Source organism: Lycium ferocissimum, chromosome 7 (genome assembly GCF_029784015.1).
Source record: "Lycium ferocissimum isolate CSIRO_LF1 chromosome 7, AGI_CSIRO_Lferr_CH_V1, whole genome shotgun sequence".
Classification (NCBI taxonomy): domain Eukaryota; kingdom Viridiplantae; phylum Streptophyta; class Magnoliopsida; order Solanales; family Solanaceae; genus Lycium; species Lycium ferocissimum.
The window spans coordinates 22,429,956-22,452,399 of record NC_081348.1 but is presented as its reverse complement, the minus strand read 5'-3'; the positions used below and the strand labels follow the sequence as shown (position 1 = coordinate 22,452,399).

Sequence of the window (22,444 nt, the reverse complement as noted above, 5' to 3'; positions counted from 1 at the left end):
CAACATACACATTCAGATACAAGACCAAAAAATTCAAATACATTCAAAAAATAATGTGTTTGGCTATTAACAAAATACACTAAAAAATGCACTAAAAAATACAAAGATAAATACATTCAAAAACAAATTATTTGTGAGATGTAGATTTTTGAATGTATTTGTATTTGGCTTTTAACAAATACACATGGCCGACCGAGACACTACCACCACCAAAAAAGAGAAAATCTCTCCAACACCACCAAAATCCTAATTTGAGACACCACCACCACTAAAAACCCAAATGAGACACCACTACCACCAAAAAATTTAATCTTTCCATCAAACAAAACCCTAATCTCTCCACTTACGTCATATTCTCCGCCGCCATCTCAAAATCGTCCATCATCGCCGCCACCAACAACGCACACGCCGATTTTAAAATGTTATATAAGAGAGAGAGAGAGAGAGGGGTGAGCACAGAGGGAGAGGGAGAAGAGAGAGAGGGGCGGCGCATAAATGAGAGAGAGAGGGAGAATAAGTTATGTCCCAAGGGAGAGGGAGAGGGAGAGAGAGAGAGAGGGCGGTGCGGCATTTTGTTGTTTCGGGCGGTGGTTGAGAGAAGAGGAGAGAGATTTTTTAGGGTTTTGAGAAATGAAAATTTTTTTTTCTTTTTTTCTGTGGGTAGTGATTGAGAAAAAAGAAAGATATATGTGTTTGGGTATGTATTTTTTGATATAGCTACCATTTGTAATTTAGAAAAGTTAATTAGCTACTAAATATAGTTAAATAAAAGGATAGTTAATATTAGTAATTAGGTCTTAAAAGAAGCTACAATGAGTAAAGATTCCTAGTTAGTTTTGGTATTATTGGGTTCGTACCCGAAATAAATAGGTGGGAATTAGCTTCGTGTTGTAAAGTGGATGCCGATCACATGAATTTGGGCACCAAGGATACTTGCCCACCAAGTTGTTGCCTTATTTCCTCCAATAAATAGGAGTTTACTTGTAGAAATTATAGAGACAAAAAAATCTCTCTCTCTCTCTGTCTCCTAACTTCTTTGGATATATCTCTTGTGTCGTATACTTTTAATATTATTTCATAACACGTTATTTTAATATCCATAATGTTATTGGGTAAATATATTGAAAAGATTGATGCAATTTCCAGGTAACTATCATGCTTTTATTCCTACAGTTTGTTGATAAGGTACTAAGAGAAAATTTTCTTTTATCTGTTCTTGTTCATGCTATTTACGATATATATAACTTCATATAAAAGGTTGAAGCCATGTTGCTTTAGCATGATATATACTACGTACGACATAAAGTATAGGGTCATATTTTATATATCAATTGTGTTTATTTATGTATAAATAGCACATATATGTTTACTGACTATCCATGATAAACGTTATCTGGCTGTGGTTATCCATGTATGGATGTTACACCTCTCCCTATCTTCATTTCTTGAAAATCTTGTTATTGGAATTTTCATCTCTATTTCCTAATTTATTGGAAATTAATTTTGTGATTCAGTGGTCCTTCTGTTCTTCTTGGGTTGAAATCAGAAGTGACTCTTTTAGTTTCCCAACGATGAAATTTATTTATGTTTCTGGTAATATTTTTATAGGCTTACTGTAATTACAATTAAAGATGTGTTTAGAGAAAAATTCTCTACATTATATGCCTGCCTCAATTTGCTTCTGAAGTAGCAATATCTTATAGAGTTTATAAGCAATCAAAATTTGATATGCATAAGGCACTTTCGTATAATTATGTTTTATTCCCGAAGAATGAAAACTTTTGATAAATGTTGCAAATACAAATCCATTCTCCGAAGTGAATGTAATAGTATGCGTTCGTTGTGATAAATATGAATGTGCATTTGATTGTGAAAATACCATGATTCATCTCGATGTATAGGTAGAATAATTGAGACGAAATATTCTGAATATTATATGCTTTACTCCTGAAGTACTAAACTTATAAATTTGCCCCTCGAGTAGCAAATTTTGAACTCTACTCCCGAAGTAGTATAACTTTGAGCTCTACTCACAAAATATTAAGACTCTAATTCTACTCATAATTATCTGCTGTGATTGCGAGTTGCAATTGATGCGTGGCGAAGTAGTAAGACTATGAATTTTACTCTGAAGTAGTAAGGCTTTGAATTCTACTCTCATGAAGTAGTACGACTCTGAAATCTACTCCCGAAATAGTAGAATTCTGAAATTTTACTCCTGAAGTAGTAAAACTTTGAAATTTACTCCTGAAGTAGTAAGACCTTGAAATTTACTCTCGAAGTAGTAAACCTTTAAACTTTACTCCCGAAGTAGTAAAATTTTAATCTTCACTCCCGAAGTAGAAAGAACGAGTAAAATATCTGAGAAATATTCTAAGCTATGTCTTCTTGTGCTTGAGCAAAATAATGAGCTATTGATGAACGTTGTATTGCAAGCACATTTGAATAATCAAGTTTCATTTCCTGAAGTGAATGAAGAAATACCACAACCTGTTTCCTGGATAGATAAAATACAAGGAATATACATGTTATTTATGTGGTATGAAATTAAGACATAGCAACACGTACCTATCGTACGCAGAAACATGTTAAATAATTTTATCAAAGTATCTTTTTAAGAAAAAAGAAAGCTAAATAGAATGTTTCTACTATAATCACATTGATACATTATGGTTAGTTGTGATTGATTTCCTTGAAGGAAATAACAATTAATGTATCTTTGTCTTTATTAAAATGTGATTATTATGTGGTCAATGACGCACTAGATACAAAATATTCGTGTATCATTAATGATGAATCTCCTCTTGAGGAGATGTTTGAAATATTGAAGCTTAGAATTCAATGTTTATTTTGTGACACCGAATAGTGTCGAAATTTGATTTCATGGTACCGAAGTATTTAAGAAATATTTGGTAATAGAAATTAATGATCAAAGGCTCCGTAAGAGCTAATTATTTATTTACAAGTATCATGACACTAGCGGTGTCCAAATAATATCTTGATTATGATAAATAAATTGAAGTCTCTTGAAGATGCTATATATGATAATACCATTCATCGAGATCGTAATTGGTTGTTCGGAACACCGTAGTAGACCTAAAGTTTACTAACAATAAAAATGGTTATCATATTGAGACTACAAATGATCGGAATATTAAATATCTTGAAGTTACTACGGGTAAGAAATAACTACTTTGTTACGTGAAATGTTACCCGAGCATGATGAGATCACATACCATGATAAACCAGAAGTTTATTGATATACAATTTCATGCATAGTAAACCGAAGTTTATTAAAATAAATAGCACTCGTCCATGGTAAACTTGAAGTTTACGTAGATGCATCTTATAATTTTATTTTTTGATCGTCCGATTTAAATCGATGTGCTAATTGAGTATTAAAAACATAATGAAGAACAAGTAGATCTTGAAGAATTTGTTTGTGTTGCTTGTTCTAATGATAAGTCGATTACACCATTTTGTAATGTTGGGATCAATCCCGAAATTGCAAAAATATAAAAGGTGAATGTGGGCCCCTTCACCTACAATATGATGTCTTAAATAGATGCATCTATGAGACGGTCACATGTATGTTTATCGTCAGATTTAAATCATTTGACATTTACGAAGTTGCTTGCTATAAAATAATTGAGTTGGAAGCACAATTTTCGAATATGTAATCAAGACATCATCTTGATAATGCTAGTTTATATCTAATGGTTTTTGGCATTAGATGCCTCCATAATACAAACAAACCATTGCTTATGAAACGCAAAGCTTCGGATGTTGGTCCGAGATATGATATATTGACATAGAACAACACTTGTATGCTTCGATCAATAAATTTTGATAAATTCTCCCCTCATATTTGGTTCGTAAGGTCAGGAACTAGATATTTCCATCTTATAGCGTTTGATGTGCGGTATATGATTAATGGATATACCATGATGCACACAGATGGATTTTCCCAAAAAAAAATAAAAAAAAAATAGGGACATATGTCACTAAAATAAGGTTTGAGAGAAGCTGGCTAAGAAATATGTTGTGAATTATTATTCGGTATGATCCTCAAAATTCAAGTCAAATCTGGACGCATTTTATAAATTTAACTTTTATTTCATCTACAAAATGCTCTTAATGTCCCGAAAGACGGAGTCTACAAAAAATGGAAAATGGTAGACTAATCGGTTCCAAATATAATAATCCTTGAAAAAGGGAGGAGCAAATGATCAATAATGAGAGGCAATTTGCTTTGAAAAGCATACAACATAACACTTCATGAAACCTTTGGATTTAGGTACCGAAAATAATGAAGTGATGAGATCTCGCTTATGTCAAATTGCGAACCGATACAAGATGGTATCTCGTCGACGATATCTTTGATACGGTATGGCGCGCAATATTGTATTAGGTTGTGAGGATATGAGTTCTACGTCTCTTAAAGCATGTTGACGTAGAAATAATTACCAAGTGATATGATGCATCTTGGTAAGCGATTGCCTCATCGGCATGAGACTGTAGTCCGTACATTAGAAGATGTCACAATTTATAATGATGGAAGTTGTCACAGCCTATATGGCTTACTTGACAAAATTTATACGAAAATTTCTGAAGGATCCAAAATGTTTGAAGCATATACAAATTCTTGGAAAACTGGTTTATAATCCTTAAATGGATTAAATGAATCAAGGTTGATGTACTGAAAGAGCCTTAATGTATATTCACTGACGAATGGTACAAATATACTATGTTTACCCTTGTCTCTTTATGATAGTCAGAACCTTTCATATGAATATTATTGGAGCTCTTGAAGGGTTTACAAAAGCAATAACATTATCTTTAGAAGTTGAAATAAGAAAATTGAATTGGTCCTGAAGTACTATATCTTATGCAATTGATGCACTTATATATCTTGCTATAACTACGAGCATGATATAATTTACTCTTATATGGAGATATTGAAATAAGATCAATTGCATACTGCTAATGAAAGTATGGCATAAATGTGTTTATCCGAACAAATATTGTCAAGTGTTTTGGATATACGGGGCATTCATCTGGTCGACATAAGAGTTCGATCCAAATATGTTTTCTCTTTCCATGAAGGATTACTTTGTTGCCATGTTATTATACAATGAATTTAGAATGATAAATTTCATAGATTATGATAAGCATTGAATGTAATTTAATTTTAACAATATTATATGGTGATGATGCAACTCAAATCTAAGGAATGAAGATTTGTTGATTAATTTTATCATACGTAGTTTTCAAATCTTATCACAAACACGTTTCTTAATAACCTCAAATATGATTTTTTTCAAATATACAAATCTAAACATCATCTTTAAAATTATGTGTAATTATTGGGGGAGTTAAATACGCGTTGTACTCTTTTTTCCTTAACCAAGGTTTTATCCCATTTGGAACAACGTTTTTAATGTGAAAAATTGGGAACGTTTTTAATGATATGAAAGAAGCAAAGCGTATTTGAGAATATATATTTGTTTTTATATGTAGGACTTTTTCCCATAATGTTTTTTACTAAATAAGGTTTTAACGGAAGCACATAATTAAAACATCATTTTGAGGGGGAAAATATAAAGTGGATGCCCATCAATGAACTTGGGCACCAAGACTACTTGGGCACCAAGGATACTTGCCCACCAAGTATGTGTGGCCACCAAGTGGTTGCCTTATTTCCTCCTATAAATAGGAATTTACTTGTAGAAATTATAGAGACACAAAAATCTCTCTCTCTCTCTCTCTTCCAACTTCTTTGGCTATATCTCTTGTGTCATGTACTTTTAATATTATTTCATAACACTTAGGTTATATTAGTTCACTTTTTGAGATATCTTTAACTTTTAAACTATGTTTAGACAACAGAGATTCAAAGAAAGGGCTCAATATTAGATTGTTGGGATAAAAAGAGGATTTGTTGGAGATGATATAGTTTGATGTTTAATTTTTTAATCCTACAAAATAAATGAATTCTTTTTATCCAAGTTAGCATTGCCCTTGTTGGTACTAGTAAGAGTCGAAAAAGACATAGTCAAGGTGGAACAGTTGAGGTGTGCGCAAACTAGTCGAACCCCGTCTTAAAAGAAATGGAAAAGGGAGGTCTTCAGCATTGCGGAGCCTAATTCTTGTGTTTATCAATCTTCATGCATTATTATAACTTTACAAACAAAACAATTAGTTGCAGCAAACATGCATCAAAGATTCATAGAAACAGAGGGAAATGCTATATGATTTATAAGCAGAATGAAGTGTAAGGTAAATACAGAATCTTATTTGAAGATGTTGCTCGGATAAAATAAAATTACATCAAAATCTACTCTACTTCACACGAGCATATGCCTCATTGTACAGAATTGATGCTGGCATCTATTCAGTTCCTGCAATCTTCTTCTTCAACTGCTCAATGTCTTCTGCCAATTCTTTTCTACTCGACTGTCAGCACGACAAAAAAATTCAAACCACTAGTTAGTAACCATCTTCAGAACCAAAAATAGTGCCCTTTAAATGCAAGCCTTTACATAGAAAGGCAATTAGATTTTCTCAGCCTGAGTATATTTTCTCATGGAGTTATCCAAAAGCTTGACCCAGTTGCAACAAGACCTGCTACACATGCTTCGTCTTATGGTAAAAGATGCATTGCGGACCAAAAGGTAAACTCTATAATTGTTGTTACCAACTTTGATGCTAAAGGCAGATCTCTCAAAAGAAAACAAGGTAGCACACCTCCTAGCAAATTCAGGCTATTAATCTGTAGTAGCTAATAACAGCCAATCTCCAAGGTCCACGATGGATGTTTAACAAAACCCACCCCCTAGGAGGAAAGTAAAATAATGGCATGCTTAAAGAGAGCAGGCTCTGTACTGCTTGTTTGGTGCTTGAGTTCTGTATATAAAAGATGATGCGAGTAGCTACACAGTCCTAAAATCTTACCTTGAAGAGAAGGTAGCGGTAGACAAACCACCCAGTATATCCAAGGCCTACCAACTCCATGATTTTTGGGAGCTGCAGAAAGAGGACGAAAGATTAGGTAACTTGGATATGTGAACGGAAACCACATAAGAAAATCCATAAAAAAACGAAACACACAATCCCACTTCACTTTACAGAAATTAAACAGACTGTAGTAGGGAGAAGACAGATAACAAAGCATAAAGCAGTACATAAAGCAGGATGATTATCGTATACATTGATCAACCTACCAAAGGAACTGAGTTGATGGCACCAACAACAATTGAAGACAGCCAAACTGCAACAATTGCCCCACCTCCATAAATAATAACTGTAGACTTGTTGTCAACAGCATCCCACTGTAAGCCATTAAACAAAAAAACTCATAGTGTTAGCACCTAAGTAAATCATTGATAACACAGCAACAACAACAAATAGAAAGCAAATATACCAATATTTTACAGGAAGAAGCAATTTCCACTCCCAGTGATTGGACTATGTACAGAAGAATGATATGTATTCTGAATAACCTTTAAGCTAATAATGCTTCCGAGAGACAGGGTAAATTAAATAAAGTGAGTGCAATAGAAAAGATCTCAGATGGAAAGACTCTACTTTACCTTTTCTTTTAGATCAGACAGCAATTCACTAGTATCAACAGCACCAGATTCTTCTGATGAAGAGGCTTTGACCTGGAGTAGCGAAGACCTCTTGGGCTCTGGTAAGAATATTAACATAAGATGATGAGCACAGCAACATGAATAAGTATTGAACTTCAGTATTATAGCAAACAGCACACTTAAAAGGCTATGCTTATTAGTTTAGAGCCCAGCTTTTGTGTTTGAATTGCTTGTTCTTGTGCTGAGGGTCTACCGGAAACAGCCTCTCTACCTCTCAAGGTAGAGGTAAGGTCTGAACACTCTACCCTCCCCAGATCCCACTTTGTGGGATTTCACTGGGTATGTTGTTGTTGTTGTTGTTGTAGCCCCAGCTTTTGGGCAGGGACTTGCTGTGTTATCGGAGATAACATTGTATTCCCTTTATCACCACTCATTAGACCTCTAAGAGAATATTCTGTTAAAGTAAAGATGACTTTTATGACATTTTACTCTCTATCTTAAGACATCCAGTTGAGAGGCTGTTCAACACAGCATCCCAAGGTTCACTTACAAACCAAGTGTGACATCTTGTAGATAAATCATATAGATACCCCCAACTTTATAAGGAGCATGACAAAACTTTGAATCTCTGAATCCATTGGAAAGTAACATATGAAATCTACACATAATTGATGTAAAAGCAGGTTAAATGTCAGTCTACATCATAAAAAAAAATCCAAAAAAATGTAAAAGATAGTCGATATAGGTTCCACTGAAGCTATCAAAACCTGTAACATTAATAATTCTACTGAATGTGGAACCAAAGTCTAAAAGAAATGGCTAGTTCAAGTTGATTGACAATTGAACATATCATTTTCCCTTTTCTTTATAAAGATTGTTGCGTCCGGGTCAGCTTGTCGCACCACAATTAATCCAAAATACATCTTGATACATATCACAAGCACAAGTGTCTGATCAACTTGCCCACAAATATTTGAGTAGATGGACCCACACCGAGTGTTGTAGCTGTTATCCAAACCTTGGATCTCCTGTTGTTACTCCTATACCTCAAACACTTCACCATTCCTTGGGGACGATATTATTTTGCCTTATTATAAGGACCCTTAATAAGTGGCGCAAAATGCATTTGCTGACGGAATAATCAAGTAATCAACACTATAACATGTTGAGATCGGACGCAGATCAGATTTTAAAAATTGAGTAAACCAAAGGAGTTAGGACCTAACTCGAGTAACACAGGGTAGATGAGGATACTCGTTTATCATAATTGTGTGATGAGGTCATTGCAAATGGAAAGAGCATCAAGTTAACATCCTAGGAAAAGGCAAACTATCTTCGCCAAACATGGCTTCTAAAGAACAAATAAAGTAAGCTTCTACTCAAAATTCATCACCAGTATGGAAACCATCCCCGCACATTCTAGCAACAATCACTTCACATTGTTTCTAAAACATACAAGATTGAAATCAGAGACAAGTTAAGACCTTTTTAAGTTTATCTGCACAAATTTCTAAGTATAGCAGCTGGAAGGACTACAGCACAAATGTTCAATCATAGTAAGAAAGACGGGAAAGAAACAGATCTTCTGAGGAAACTAATAAAACAAAGCACTCTATGTCCAAAATCCAATCTATTGATGTCATTGAATAGGGTTGGGTCTCTGGGAAATAGAGTTAAAGAACTGCCTTCAAATTCAGTGATTCAGTATCATGCCTCCAAGTGTGACCTCACTTCAAATTGCTAGACAAACATACGCAAGAACGAAATCGGTTAACAAGGTAAGACCTTTTTAAACAAGAGAATCGACATCTTAACTGTCAACTGGAAGATTAACACAATGAATGTAAACTTTCAAGACTATATAGAACAAAGACCAAAGAAAGGATCTTTTTAGCAAAATACTACTAACACAAAGCACCGCATGTCTAGTTTTATTGAATTGCGTTCTTTCGTTTTCACATTACATGGCATACATCTCATTGAATTTACTCTAGATATGGAGTATACAGAACTGCCTTCCAAATGAGTAATACTAGTTTCATGCCTATAAGTGTGACCTCAATGGGTAATCCCCACCAATTACAATGATGCTCTAAGTCTAGGCAAGTCATGGAAGTAAAAAAAAAGTACTAATAAGAAACATTATGACAAGGAAACACAAAAGATAATAATAAGAAGAAGGCAAAGAGGGGTATATAATACCAGCAAACTTGATGGAAGATGAGAAGGAAGTAGCAGAAAGGCGGGGTGGAAGGTAAGGGGTGGCTGAGCAGCGAACTGGGGTGGCTTTAGTGGTGGAGCAAACAGGGAAACGAGAGGCAAATACGGCAGTAGCCGCCATTGAAGTAGAAGCTGCTGCTGCTGCTGCCATTTGGCCAATTCTTGGAATCTTGGGGGTGGCTGTGTATGTTTGGATTCTTGGCCTCTATTTCTTGTCTATCTCTAAAAATCTCTTTTTGGTTTCTTGATAAATCCCCAAGGAGTACTATTTTTCTTGAGGGAATTTTGTGTGCTTCTCCTACTTCTGTTTATCCATTCATATTTTCTCTTTTCTTTCTGGCAATAGAATTTGATTGTGGTCTGTCATACGTGGAACCTCTCTCCTTTCTCATTCGTCCGTTCCCTATCTTCAAAATCTAGTTTCTTTTTGTTATACGTAGTCTTCAATCTCTTAGCTTTCTCTAAATTGGAGCACTTTTTCATTTGTTGGTAAAATTTTCTCTCAATCAATGCTGAGTTAGCTTAGGACAAAAGAAAATAAAAACAAATGATTATGTTGGTGATACATGGATTAACTTCTTTTTGGTATAATCATTCGGTATTCAGAATTTGCTGGACTAACTAATTTGAATTTGCATCATGTAAAACTTATTATAAGGAGAAATAATGTAATCTATCAAGATTTTTTACATTTCCCGGATCCGAACCCGAAATTTTTGGTTGAGGGTAGGGATCCTACTCATCTCACTGCAATCTTTAGTGGGCAATTCGCGTATCTTTAGTGGTAAAATTTTTTAATTAAAATTAAAATTTACAATAATTGTTATTTAAAAAAAAAAAATCAAAAATTTTATCAGATCGGTTGTTTGTTTGAAAGACTCTTTTTCAGTCGTATTTAGAAATTTGTATGGTGCATATATAAAAGTTTGCCCATTAAAAGAATGCCCTAATATTTAAATAACCCCTAATTTTTTATTTAAAAAAAAAAAAAAGGCTACGGTCCCAGTCCAACCCAAACTTTTTTTTTTTTAATTTATGCTTGAGCGGGGTTCGAACTCGATCATGATTTACGCGAACGCTCGTCATTGCAACTATCGAGGGCATAATTTAAGGCCTCATTTTTAAAGACCATCCAACAATCCGCGCAAAAAAATGATCTTTAGTGGTAAATTTTTTAATTAAAATTAAAATTTACAATAATTGTTATTATTACATTTTATCAGATCGGTTGTTTGTAACACTCTTTTCAGTCGTATTTAGAAATTTGTATGGTGCATATATAAGCGTGAATTTAAAGAATCCCTAATATTTAAATAACCCCTAATTTTTTTTTTTAAAAAGTGAAAAAGCTCAAATATGCCATCCAGCTATCGGAAATGGCTAAATGCCACTCGTCGATAGTTTGGCTTATTTTATGTCATCGAACTATAAATGACTCATTTATGCTAATCCAAATAGGAAATATGACTCATCCGAGTTTGACCATCTTACCCACTTAACAATTTTTAATATTAATGTTTTATGATACCATATGATATGTGACTCCAATTAGAGGTCTACGTTGTTTGATTAAACCAACCTTTTAAATACCAAATTAATAAAAAATCCGATCCATACATTATCACCCACAACATAATCTGTTGGTACCACGCGTCATATATGGTATTGTAAAACCAACTTTAATGAAATATGACATGGATGAGTCATTTTGATAACGAGCGATGGCGTAAATGAGTCAAACTATTAATAAGTGACATAAATGATAGTTCGATGGCGTAAACTGAGTCATTTCATATGTTCGATGGTATAAATGGTACCAAACTATTGATGAGTGGCGTAAATGGTTACGATAGTTGGATGGCATATTTGAGCTTTTTCCGAAAAAGAAAAGGAAAAAAGGAAGTGCTACCTCCATTCCATATTATTTGTTCATTTTGGTTGTTATTTAAAAACAATTCTCAATTATTAAAAAAAATGATTAACAGAATTCCAACTTTTTTTTAGTTACGAATTGTGCTAGTTTGATTTCTAAAAAAAAATTGAAAAATCAATGTCTGTGCTAAGACCGAAATTGATACTCCAAATTCTCTTATTCTTCAACAAAACGAATGTAACAGTAGTATTCACATGTACAACATAACAACAAGATGACAAGTTCATATTAGAATCCTGTTACCATGTTGGAGATTTCGAAGATGAGGAATAAAGGATTTCCAAGTTCTGACCAATTTGTTTTACTATAGTAGCCAATAATATACCAAACATATATGGTAATGATTAAAGAAATGCACACAAAATTAATTGGTGAATTCCTCTTTTTTGTAACAATAGTTTTTTAGAATAAAAAGGATGAATTTTACATTTGTACTTTTGCAGTCTTAGCACTAAGACCTATTCTTATTGCATAGTACCTGGCTTGTGGATGGCTTTCGGCTCGTATGGTATCTTGTGTTGGCCGCACTAAAGCCACCTATGCACCAAGTTGACTCAGCATAAACATCCACGTGTCACCTGGCCGGCCAAAGTTAGTATCCTCCTACCAAAAAGATATATTAATTAATATTTACCCTAGATCACATAAATTTTGCTTAGTTAAGTATAAATCAAGGTTAAAATATAACATAAATTAAGTGATAAACGTGTATGTAAAAGTGTTAAAATATAACATAAATTAAGTGTTAAAATATAACATAAATTAAGTGATAAAAGTGTATGTAAAACAAACTACATAAATCAAGGTTAAAATATAACATAAATTAAGTGATAAATGTGTATGTAATAAATCAATCATAAATTAAGTGATAAAAGTGTACGTAAAACAATCATGACATAAATTCCTAGTTTGAGTTAAAAAAATCCCCATACCATATGTGCACATTTTCTCAAGAACAATATGCCTACATTATCAGAGACACATACTAACCTATTCCATTTGGAAACCAAACTTAAATAAATTTTGTCGACTAAAAGAGTCATATTTGCCTCCTAGGCGTCGTTTACTTCGAAAAATGAAGTAAGGGGTGAGGTTGGATGGAACATCGAGATGGATAAACTTTTGATAAGTGCGTACTTCTACTTTAATGTGCTCTATGCGGCACAAATTTGAATTAATTGAGTTTGTGGATTCTGAATATTAGATAATTATATCAAAAAAAGTTCATTTTTTGTAAAGACTTTTTGCAAAAATAATTTCTCTTCCCTTTTTCCTCAAAACTATGTTTCAACCAAACTACAAAGAAGAAGAAGAAGAAAAAAACTGAACATGTAGGGTAATGGACGTCGGCTTTATTTTCTTCACCAAGGTTTCTTCTATACATTGATTTTCTTCTAATATGCAAAAAAAGTAACTTCGAATACAGATAGATTTTACCAACAAAATGGACCATTCAACCCACCTCCTTAAAATAAGCATTTTGGACAAATCTTGCATATACATAGCTTTGTCCTTCTTGGAAGATTGATCCTAACAAAAGCCCAGTTGGCACAATTTATAAAGCAATGGATTAGAAGAATAAAAATAATTACATACCCTATTTCCAACTAACCCAATTGACACAAACTTGATTAAACAAATTGAGTAACAACATAGAACAATTCCTAAGGGACCCTTTTTTAGTATAGTACATTTCTTTTTAAGGCGCCAGATTAACGTTAGGCCCCTAATCTTCCTTCTAGCCAACCCACAAGAATATTAGTACCACATTTTTAAAAGCCCATTTTTTAATTATACCTAAATAATCTTTTGTTTGTGTCATTTATCAATCATCACCTAAATAATCTTTTGTTTGTGTCATTTATCAATCACCACCTTTAAGAGTCCAGCCCCTCTCATACAACTCATACTCTCAAAATTTTGGGCATTGCCAAGGAGATTAGCAATGTCAATTCTTGATTAATATCCCCAAAACCCTTGCCTTTTATTTGTGACAGGTTCATTTTTTTTATCTAGTTGTGATCCTCCATGCTTATCTTCCTTGTCACATAGGCTTATGAAGATCAAGATTTTAATGTTTATGAAGAAATGAGGATGAAGAGGTCATTTCGGGATTTTTGATGGGGTCAAATAACAACATATGTCACGTCATCCCACTGATGTCTTGGTTGTTATTGTTATTGTTGTTACTCCCATTAAATGTTGTACGAGGATCAAGTCATACGTTAGATCGAGACTCATTGGATTCATTCATTCATGATTATGCAATCAAGAATATGACGAAACGATACACGGGTAAATTGTATGATGTTCCCCTTCCTTCAAATTTTTCAGGCATGGAAAGTTCAATTGTTCGCCTTAGAAGTGGAAGTTTTTGGAGAAGAGGTGCCAATTTTAGCTTCTTCAAAATCCCATCAAGGGTATTACCATGGCCTTTTGTTAAGAGATTTGACATCATCTATGAAAATCTTGGGAATTTGTCGTCCAAATACTATGATGTCCCAAATTACACATTTGTTACTCCTGTCATAGGCTTTTTAGCATATGATGCAACAAGAAGCAGAAAAAATTATGGAATGATTGAGCTCCACATCATGGCAAATCACATTTTGGTTCACTTTCCACAAATATCTTTGCCACAAGACAAAAACAACAAGAAGAATGAGACAATGACATGTGTTAGATTTGTCACAAATGGCACCATCGAATTCAGCAACGTAACGATGAACAACATGTGTATTTCGCAGGGACAAGGCCATTTCGCCATAGTGATTCCTTCATTGAAGCCAGATGAGAAGAAAGGGGGGAAATGGAAATGGTGGGTAATAGGATTTGGAGTAGGAATTGTTGGATTAATATTGTTGATTGTGATTGGAACTTTGATATGCAAATGTATTAGGCTAAAAAAGAGAGGAAATATGGAGAGACAATCTGAAAAAAGTGAGGCTTTGGATACTGTTTGGGTTGGGAATAGCAGAATGCCTTCTGCTTCAGGTATTAGAACTCAACCAGTTCTTGAAAATAGTTATGTTCCTTGATTTTTATTTTTCACTTTGTTGTTTTCACATTTTTTGTGTTCTTTCCATTTTAAGGTGTATATACATTCATGTGTCACCAAATTCATTTTTTAGGAAATCAATGTAGTATGAATCATAAACAGAATCTCATGGATAGTTTCTTGAAATTTTTTTCAGATAGGATTTTAATATTTTATAGGTGGCAAGGTCATAATTCAAGCCCAAAACACCCTCCAAATAAATGAATAAAATATAAAAGGCAATAGGCTCTCTCTAAAGAAAACTATGCATAAAAGGTGAGATTCCTTTTCAGTGTACAAACTGTCATCAAATAAACTTTATGGTTGGTTGAAGATAATTATTTAGTCCAATGAAGAAACTCCAAAATGATTAGAATCTTCTAAAGTAAGCTCATTAGTTGATAATGTTATAATATTTACTATGCCATTTAAATATTAAGTTGACTGTTCTAAAGTGAAAGAAACATCCGAAGTTTACAATAACTAGTGAAGTCACCTCACTATGTTTTAGCTGCAGTTTCAGGCTCTTTTTTGTTTTTTTTTTCTTCTATTATTAACTTTATCTTGACAGGAAAAAGGCTATTACCTAAAACTTTAATTTGTAAAAGCAAAATTTTATAAAACATAAAGATCAGCACATATGACCTTTTCCCCTCAATTAAAATGTATGGGCCAACCTGAAATTTTAGAATAATCTTCTGTTGAGCTGTCTGCATTTGTGCTAAAGATTGATCTGTAAGCTAAGAATTTTCTTTTATACTCATAACATTTGATTAAAACCCTTAAGAGAAGTCAACAGAATCCTTACGGCTATAAATGCTTCAAGCCATTTGAAAAATGGTGTTTCTGATGTAATCAGGAGTATCTTTTGTTTTTCTCTTTTGCTGGTGATGCATTAGTTTAATCGCAGTTTAAGAAGGAGAAGGACTTCTATTCACAAATTAAATCCATACCTAATGATTAAATTAGCTCATATGGATATTGATGAATTTCATTTTTTAAAGAAAATTAGATTAGGATATGGATAACAACTCATACATGATGTTTTGTTGTTACGGGATGATCAATTATCTTTCAATTATCATGTCCTTGTTCAAAGTTTCCATTATCTGTCATATTTTAAAGATAAGCCATATCACTTACAGAAAAACACCTCGTGTTTACACAAAACTAATAAATGAATGTCATGTGTTTGCTTATGGCAACATTACATATTCTGATGTAAACACCGAGTGCAGATAAGTGTGATGAACTTGACAATAATAATGAAAGCATATATTCCAGAAACTTTTCATTCCTTTGTCTAGTAATGAGACATAAGTTGTGGTTTATTATTATTGCTAAACACAGAAACAAAACAGTATTCAACCTATAGGCTGGATATTACAATAGTGATGAAGTGGATAAGGAGGATCAAAATAAGAACCATTAAGAATGGCATATGTAGTGAGTTTGTTTGCTGCATCAGTAACATGTATTCCATCCCAGCTTACATAATTTTGTGGATCCTTACAGGCTTTGGCTGTTACTGTTTTTCCATTTACGTGTTTGCTATTTCCACAGTACAATTGATGATTAAAATTGTATGCACCACCTCCATATCCACAACATGCTTTGGTTCCATATCTTAGCCCTGCAAAAAACAAACGATTACGATAGAATATATACTCCTTCCATCATCGAAAGCGTTAAATTTAACTCAACATTTTGGAAATTTGTAGAGGTTTACAGTGGCAGAGCACTGTGAAAGGTAACTCTAGATCTTTTAGTTAAAGGTAACTTTTCATTTTACTCTTGAAAATGGGACAGATAGCAACCATTTTGACATTGTTTCCCACTGGATAATTAGTTTGGCAGAAAAGAAATAGCTACTTTGTTGGCTGCTATGTGTTATAAAAGTGACATAGGTCCAGTTGTTGTGCAATTCAAGAAGTATTTTGGCATTTTCAGGACAGTAGATCTAGAAAATCTCACAACTTCAGTTGAGAAAATGATAACTGAAGCTGAAGTTGAAAAAGAGCATTTGAATTGTGTTTGGATATGAATTTTGCTTGAATGAAAGTTAAAGATACTGTTATTCATGACCAAATGGGGCCTAAAAAGCTTGGAGCTTTGCCTAACAATATGAGCAGAAAACCAGTATCTTTTTTAGCCGTAAAAAAGCGGTTAAAGTGATGTATGTCAGATTTTGCGACGTTCAAACAAAAAATTTGGACTGTTCAGTATCTTAAAAGGAAAAGAAAACAAACAGTACCATGAGAAGTGGGGTGTTGAAATAGCTCCAAGAGCACAGCATGAGTGTCCACATATACCACATTTGCATCAGCAAGTTCCTTTCTGGTTTTTGCCAATGTTGTTTTTAGCATATTGTTATAATCCACCACTGCATCATTGTATGATATTAAACAACCAAACTGGTCTATATCAGAAGTGTTATGAGGCAGTTCCACCAGAAATGCAGGGTAACATCCAATTGGTGCTAAATTTAGCACCCAAAATGTTCTCCCACCCAATGCATATATCTCCTGCAAACAAAAGAAAAAGAAAAAAAAAAAAACTAGCATCAAATAGCTGTTAGCCGGTCAGTTAGTTTGAGAACGGACTCATAGTCAGATGCTTCCTGAACAACTATCTTTCTTGATAGCCCTGTCTCGCCGTTCAATGCTCTAAATGAGTTAAAAGTCTTTCTTAAAATTGAAAACAGAAGTTATTTATAGTTTTAAGATATTCTAAAGTCATGACGAATAGACATATTTAAGTAGATACATATATGCTTTATCTAAAAGCTAACTGAAAATTTTTAATTAAATGGTCACACGCTTCAACATAATATTAAAACGGACAAAAATCCTAAGTTCAAATCCCACATTCACTCATTTATGAATTACCACGTATCTGACTAAAGAAAAAAGAACTAGGCCACACGTAAAAAAATATGTCGAAAATATAATTAAGAAATAAAAACGTCCATGAGCAACTAATTTTTCATCGAGAACTAGGACATCGAAAGCGAAAGATGTTACCTTGATTGTGCTAGCAATTTGGGAAACCACTTGAGGTAGAAATTCTTTTACTCCACTTATTCCTAATCTTGCCAAATTTCCAGTAAAGTCATTTTGGCCTATGTAGAATGTATAGAGTGACTTTCCAAATATATCTGGGGAAGGCAGACTAGTTTTCCCTGAAGATTCAGACATATTCAGTTATGGCTTACAATACAATGTATTATTCATTGTGGAATGAAACATTAAATGGTACTATTACCTTTATGGGGAAGTTCATCGACTTTAGCTTTAAATTCTTTCATCTGTCGAAGCTGAATATCAAGAGAAAAAGGGCTAACCCCAGTTACAAATAAGGAAGTTTGTGGCAAGCGAACTGTGGATGCTAATGTTGCGAAATTAGCACCATGTCTGTAATCAGATCCAATTGATTGCAGATATGGACTCAAAAATGGCAAGCCAATTGCTTGAGCTGCACATGAGGGAACAACGGAACTTAGAAAAAACTGTTAAACTACATTTGAGGAGAGGCAGGATGAAGAAGGACTAATATTTTCCTAAGTACATCTATAATTGTGTGAAGTATCCAGATTATTAGCCAAAAAATCATTCTTGTATATGTTTCTTGTTTAACTGTGTGTCCATCTCAATCTGAAAGTTTAAGTTGTAGGAGAGACTATAGCGAGTCTGATTCATTTTTACGAGTCAAACACGTGAAAATTATTTATTTTATAATGAGTGACGGTGCGACTTGAAAATGACATCTACTTGCCGTCATATATAATGCTTAACTCTATGACCACCTCATCTAAAAGATTATTGTTAGAGATGGTACGCTCTTATTTACTTACATCTTCTACTTCTTGAAAAAAGGAGACTTAGTTAATTCAAGATTTTGTGATTCATCAGTGCTATGATATGATGCCAAGAATTAGGAACCATAAGACTCAAAGGGGCTAATAATGTAAATGAAATTAAGCTACATGAAGAGGTCAAGGATGCAATAGTTAGGATAAGGATCTAGGACAGAACCTATATGGACAAACAAAACCTTCCAATGATAATAAGAACATACATGGACCATTTCAACTTTGCTTTTCTTTTTTCCAGCTTAGGCAATTTGGTTTTCTTGTATTTGCAAAGTCCTGTAATCCCATCTCCTATCCTCAGTCCAAAAGTTTACAGGACCTTAATTAAAGACAAGACCCTAACAAAGAAATGGTCACACTTTTCGCTTAGATATCTTCTTTCTAACTTCTTAAGGTCAGTTTTATAGCTAATTATTCTTCTTGACGCATACACACAAAGGCGGAGGCAACATATCGGTAGATGAACCCATTATTTTTTACGCGGAGCATATATTTATATATATATATAAACTTCATTGAAATTGCAACAAACAATAGGTATAAACCCATAACTTTAAAATACTATAGGTTCAATGCTAAGAAACTTAAATCCGATACGCCTCTGCATACACATGCCTTTTTCAGAATTCAGATAACCCCATTTCAGTAAGACTGTAACGTATAACATTTAACTGATAAGACAGACCATTACTCCCTTTCTGTAACGTACATTTAACATATAAGACAAACCATTTTTTATGGCTTTTAGCTAGAAACTAGCTAACTAGCAAGAACCAATTAATGCAGGGAAGTTGTTGATAATTTAAGAACTTGACAGTGTTTAATGCCCTATCATGGAACAAACAAAATAACAGAATTTAAGGCATCTTGTTCTCCAAGATGAAAGAATCTGCAGCAGCAACAGCCATATCATTTTATAGCATGAACTAAAAAAGAGCTAACGTTATGTGCACTGTCAGACTAAGTTGACCTACAACTAATAAGAACTAACTACTCCTCATAGCCAGAGGTGGATGCAGTCTTATAGTACTCGATTCATCTGAATTTAGTATAAATTTATATATATAATAGGTTAAATGCTAAGAACCTTAAGTTTGAATTCATAGAGTTTAAATTTTAAAAATGCTCAAGTCTGATATATTATACCCGATTAAACTGCATTGATAATGTAAAGTCTTTTTATGTACACTGTTACTGTAGATAAATTAAAACTTAAAGAATGGATCTAAGAAAATGAAGAGTGATGAATCATATATTTCACCTAGAAAATCAACGATAACTCTGCCATCAGTTGCCCTTCCAACAGGTTTCTTGAAATAAGTCATTCCATGGGGAGGGCTCTGAGCTGGGAAAACAGCCCAAAATCCACCAGTATCAGTATTTGAATCTCCAAAGTTAAATATTGCCTTAAATGCACATTTTTTGGACTCTGTTGTAGCCAGCATTAACAACAACGTTGCTCCCAAAAGAACCATTGAGTAAGACCATAATCTATTTGGCTTCATGTTTCTGTGTGTTTTTCTGTCAAACAAGAATTGGTTTTTGGATAGAATATGATATTATTGGAGCAGTAGTGGTATTGAGTGAAAACGCTTTTCCTTATTTGTAGACAGAGAAGAGAAGCTGTGCATGTAGACATCAATTGGTGATGCAATCAAGTGCGTGTCAAAACAAACGTTGTTAGTAATGCTTTCCATTCACTAACCTCGGATTTTTTTCCCCTTCATTTATTTTCTTTTTCTGAACTATTCTATCAAATGGGACTTAGAAATTTCGGAATGTACTTTTCTTAATCAAGAAACTCTATAAAATCCTCAAAATATTAGCATAATGAAATGAAAAAAGGGTATTATTACACAATATTGAAACTCTTATAATCATGTAGGAGTAATTATTTGACTCCCCAAAATATTAGTAGTTATTGTTTGTATAGAGACTTGTTTTTCGTAGTTCCAAAGATTAGCAACTCTAAAGTGAAAGATATCATCATTTTTTGATTGACGCAATATAAAAAATTAATTGGAGATCATTTGAGGTGGGAAATTAAATACATCACCGTTTTCCCTAGATCAGCTTGGGTTTATACTTTAGGGTGCGAATGAAATGCAATGCACAATATCGTATACGTTGGATTTAGTGTAGAAAAGAGACAAACTATTAACGATTGTTTGTTTTTCTACTACAGTAATAAAAACCATGACTTAATTAAAGACGAAAATGGTGAATATTAGTTCCATCCATATAAAATTAATTTGGAAACTATAAACCATATTTGAGGTTTGACCCTTTTTCCCAATTTTAATCTAAAATAACTAACATAAATACATTTTCTACATAGTTAAAACGTTTTCCCTAGATCAGCTTGGGTTTATACTTTAATAACCACCGGTTTGGTTATTGTCGGGTGCGACTAGCCGTACATAATTCAAATATCTCTCTCTAAATGCAAAAGAGATAGTAGGGTTTTTACTTTTTACCCTTATGCACACTTGGGTATATCGTATACGTGACTTAAAAAAATAAAAATAAGTAGACCAAAAATTAAATTAATAATTAAAAGGTATAAAATATCTTTAATTATTTATGAAAAGTTAATAGAAATAATTATAAATTTTATGTATATAATTGTTTGTTTTTTTACTACTATAATGACCAAACCAAATATTATCGGTTTTTCAAATTTAAAACCAAACCAAACCAAACCAAACCAAATGACTTAATTAAAGATGAAAATGGTGAATATTCTTCCTAGATACGAAATAACCCTGGGCTTTGGGCTTGATGATAAACGGCCTTTGGGCTTAAGCCCACAAACTATCAATAAGGTGCCTTTCCATTCAATGAGAGTTCTATTCATATCTACACTAGGTAGAATCAACTTTTACTCAAAAAAACAAGTAAAAGGAAATCACATTCGGATGTGGATCCCAACTCATAGATGGAAGTTCGTTGTTATGGGATGCACTTCAATAATCTTTCAATTATCAAAATAACTCTTTAAACTTTCCATTTACTATCACATACAAACATTTAAGTATAAGCCTTCTGTTATACTATATTATATGATAAATCACTAAAAAAAACAAAATAGATTTGTAGTTCTGAATCGATGAACTTGACGATAATAATTAGATATCAAAAAAATTCTTATGAGCAGAGACGAGAAAATTTAGGTAATTTCTTCTCATCTGACTGATATTTGATGAGAAAATTACTCAATATTTGTACTTGTTGGAGGTAGCAAGTATCTGTGAAATAGCTATGATACATATTAGTTGGCGCAAAGGTATTTCTTCTCATCAGAATGATATTTAATGGGCAGATTACTCAATATTTGTACTTGTTGGAGGCAAATATCGGTGAAATAGCTATGATACATATTAGTTGATAAATACATAAATATTAAATAATCTAAGCATCAAGAAATTTTAATTTTTATTCTTTTGCTAGTTATGACTCAATGATGGTTTATTATTGCTACCGCACGAGAAACAACGTCAACCAATAGGCTGGAAATCACAGTAGTGGTGGAGTGGAAAAGGAGGATTAAAACTTAGATAATTTTGTTGATTCTCACAGTCTGTTCCTCCCACTGTGGTTCCATTCACTTGTTTAATTTTTCATAATAATTGCTGATTAAAAGCGAGGCCATAAGTTCAGAACCACCCTTTATGATCTTTTACTCTTTCGCATAGAGACTGGGGAGTTATTTTGAAACTAAGTGAAATTGTGTATGTGATCACCAAATCAGGGAAGACAAGAATTCTTAATTTTATGTGAAAAAAAAAAAA

General features: G+C 33.3%; 3 protein-coding genes across 3 annotated transcripts; 1 reads left to right on the top strand and 2 right to left on the bottom strand.

Annotated features, from left to right (window-relative positions):
- Positions 1-6,225: 6,225 nt before the first annotated feature.
- Positions 6,226-10,125, bottom strand: LOC132063826 (protein CURVATURE THYLAKOID 1A, chloroplastic). The gene is made up of 5 exons (XM_059456556.1): positions 9,795-10,125; positions 7,593-7,690; positions 7,224-7,331; positions 6,955-7,026; positions 6,226-6,456 (listed from the first exon to the last, which is right to left on the bottom strand). Exons 1-5 carry the CDS (start codon positions 9,961-9,963, stop codon positions 6,391-6,393), a joined length of 513 nt encoding a protein of 170 aa, XP_059312539.1. The 5' UTR covers positions 9,964-10,125; the 3' UTR covers positions 6,226-6,390.
- A 3,411-nt stretch (positions 10,126-13,536) lies between these two features.
- On the top strand, positions 13,537-14,905 carry LOC132063823 (uncharacterized). Its single transcript, XM_059456554.1, has one exon. The coding sequence runs from the start codon at positions 13,866-13,868 to the stop codon at positions 14,781-14,783; it is 918 nt and encodes a 305-aa protein (XP_059312537.1). The 5' UTR covers positions 13,537-13,865; the 3' UTR covers positions 14,784-14,905.
- Positions 14,906-16,045: 1,140 nt separating this feature from the next.
- LOC132063821 (GDSL esterase/lipase At4g01130) lies at positions 16,046-20,556 on the bottom strand. The gene is made up of 5 exons (XM_059456552.1): positions 19,915-20,556; positions 18,047-18,256; positions 17,806-17,963; positions 17,037-17,307; positions 16,046-16,415 (listed from the first exon to the last, which is right to left on the bottom strand). The coding sequence occupies exons 1-5, from the start codon at positions 20,156-20,158 to the stop codon at positions 16,147-16,149; spliced, it is 1,152 nt and encodes a 383-aa protein (XP_059312535.1). The 5' UTR covers positions 20,159-20,556; the 3' UTR covers positions 16,046-16,146.
- Between the last annotated feature and the right edge of the window lie 1,888 nt (positions 20,557-22,444).

Excerpts from the sequence above, each read along its gene's own strand:
- LOC132063826 (XM_059456556.1), bottom strand. The coding sequence starts at position 9,963 with ATGGCAGCAGCAGCAGCAGCTTCTACTTCAATGGCGGCTACTGCCGTA. Across the intron at positions 7,691-9,794 it reads ATCTTCCATCAAGTTTGCTG|AGCCCAAGAGGTCTTCGCTA; the intron begins GTATTATATACC and ends TATTCTTACCAG. Across the intron at positions 7,332-7,592 it reads TGTCTGATCTAAAAGAAAAG|TGGGATGCTGTTGACAACAA; the intron begins GTAAAGTAGAGT and ends AATGGCTTACAG.
- LOC132063823 (XM_059456554.1), top strand. The coding sequence starts at position 13,866 with ATGGGGTCAAATAACAACATATGTCACGTCATCCCACTGATGTCTTGG.
- LOC132063821 (XM_059456552.1), bottom strand. The coding sequence starts at position 20,158 with ATGAAGCCAAATAGATTATGGTCTTACTCAATGGTTCTTTTGGGAGCA. Across the intron at positions 18,257-19,914 it reads AGTTATCGTTGATTTTCTAG|CTCAAGCAATTGGCTTGCCA; the intron begins GTGAAATATATG and ends CCTCATGTGCAG. Across the intron at positions 17,308-17,805 it reads AAATTGCTAGCACAATCAAG|GAGATATATGCATTGGGTGG; the intron begins GTAACATCTTTC and ends TTTTGTTTGCAG.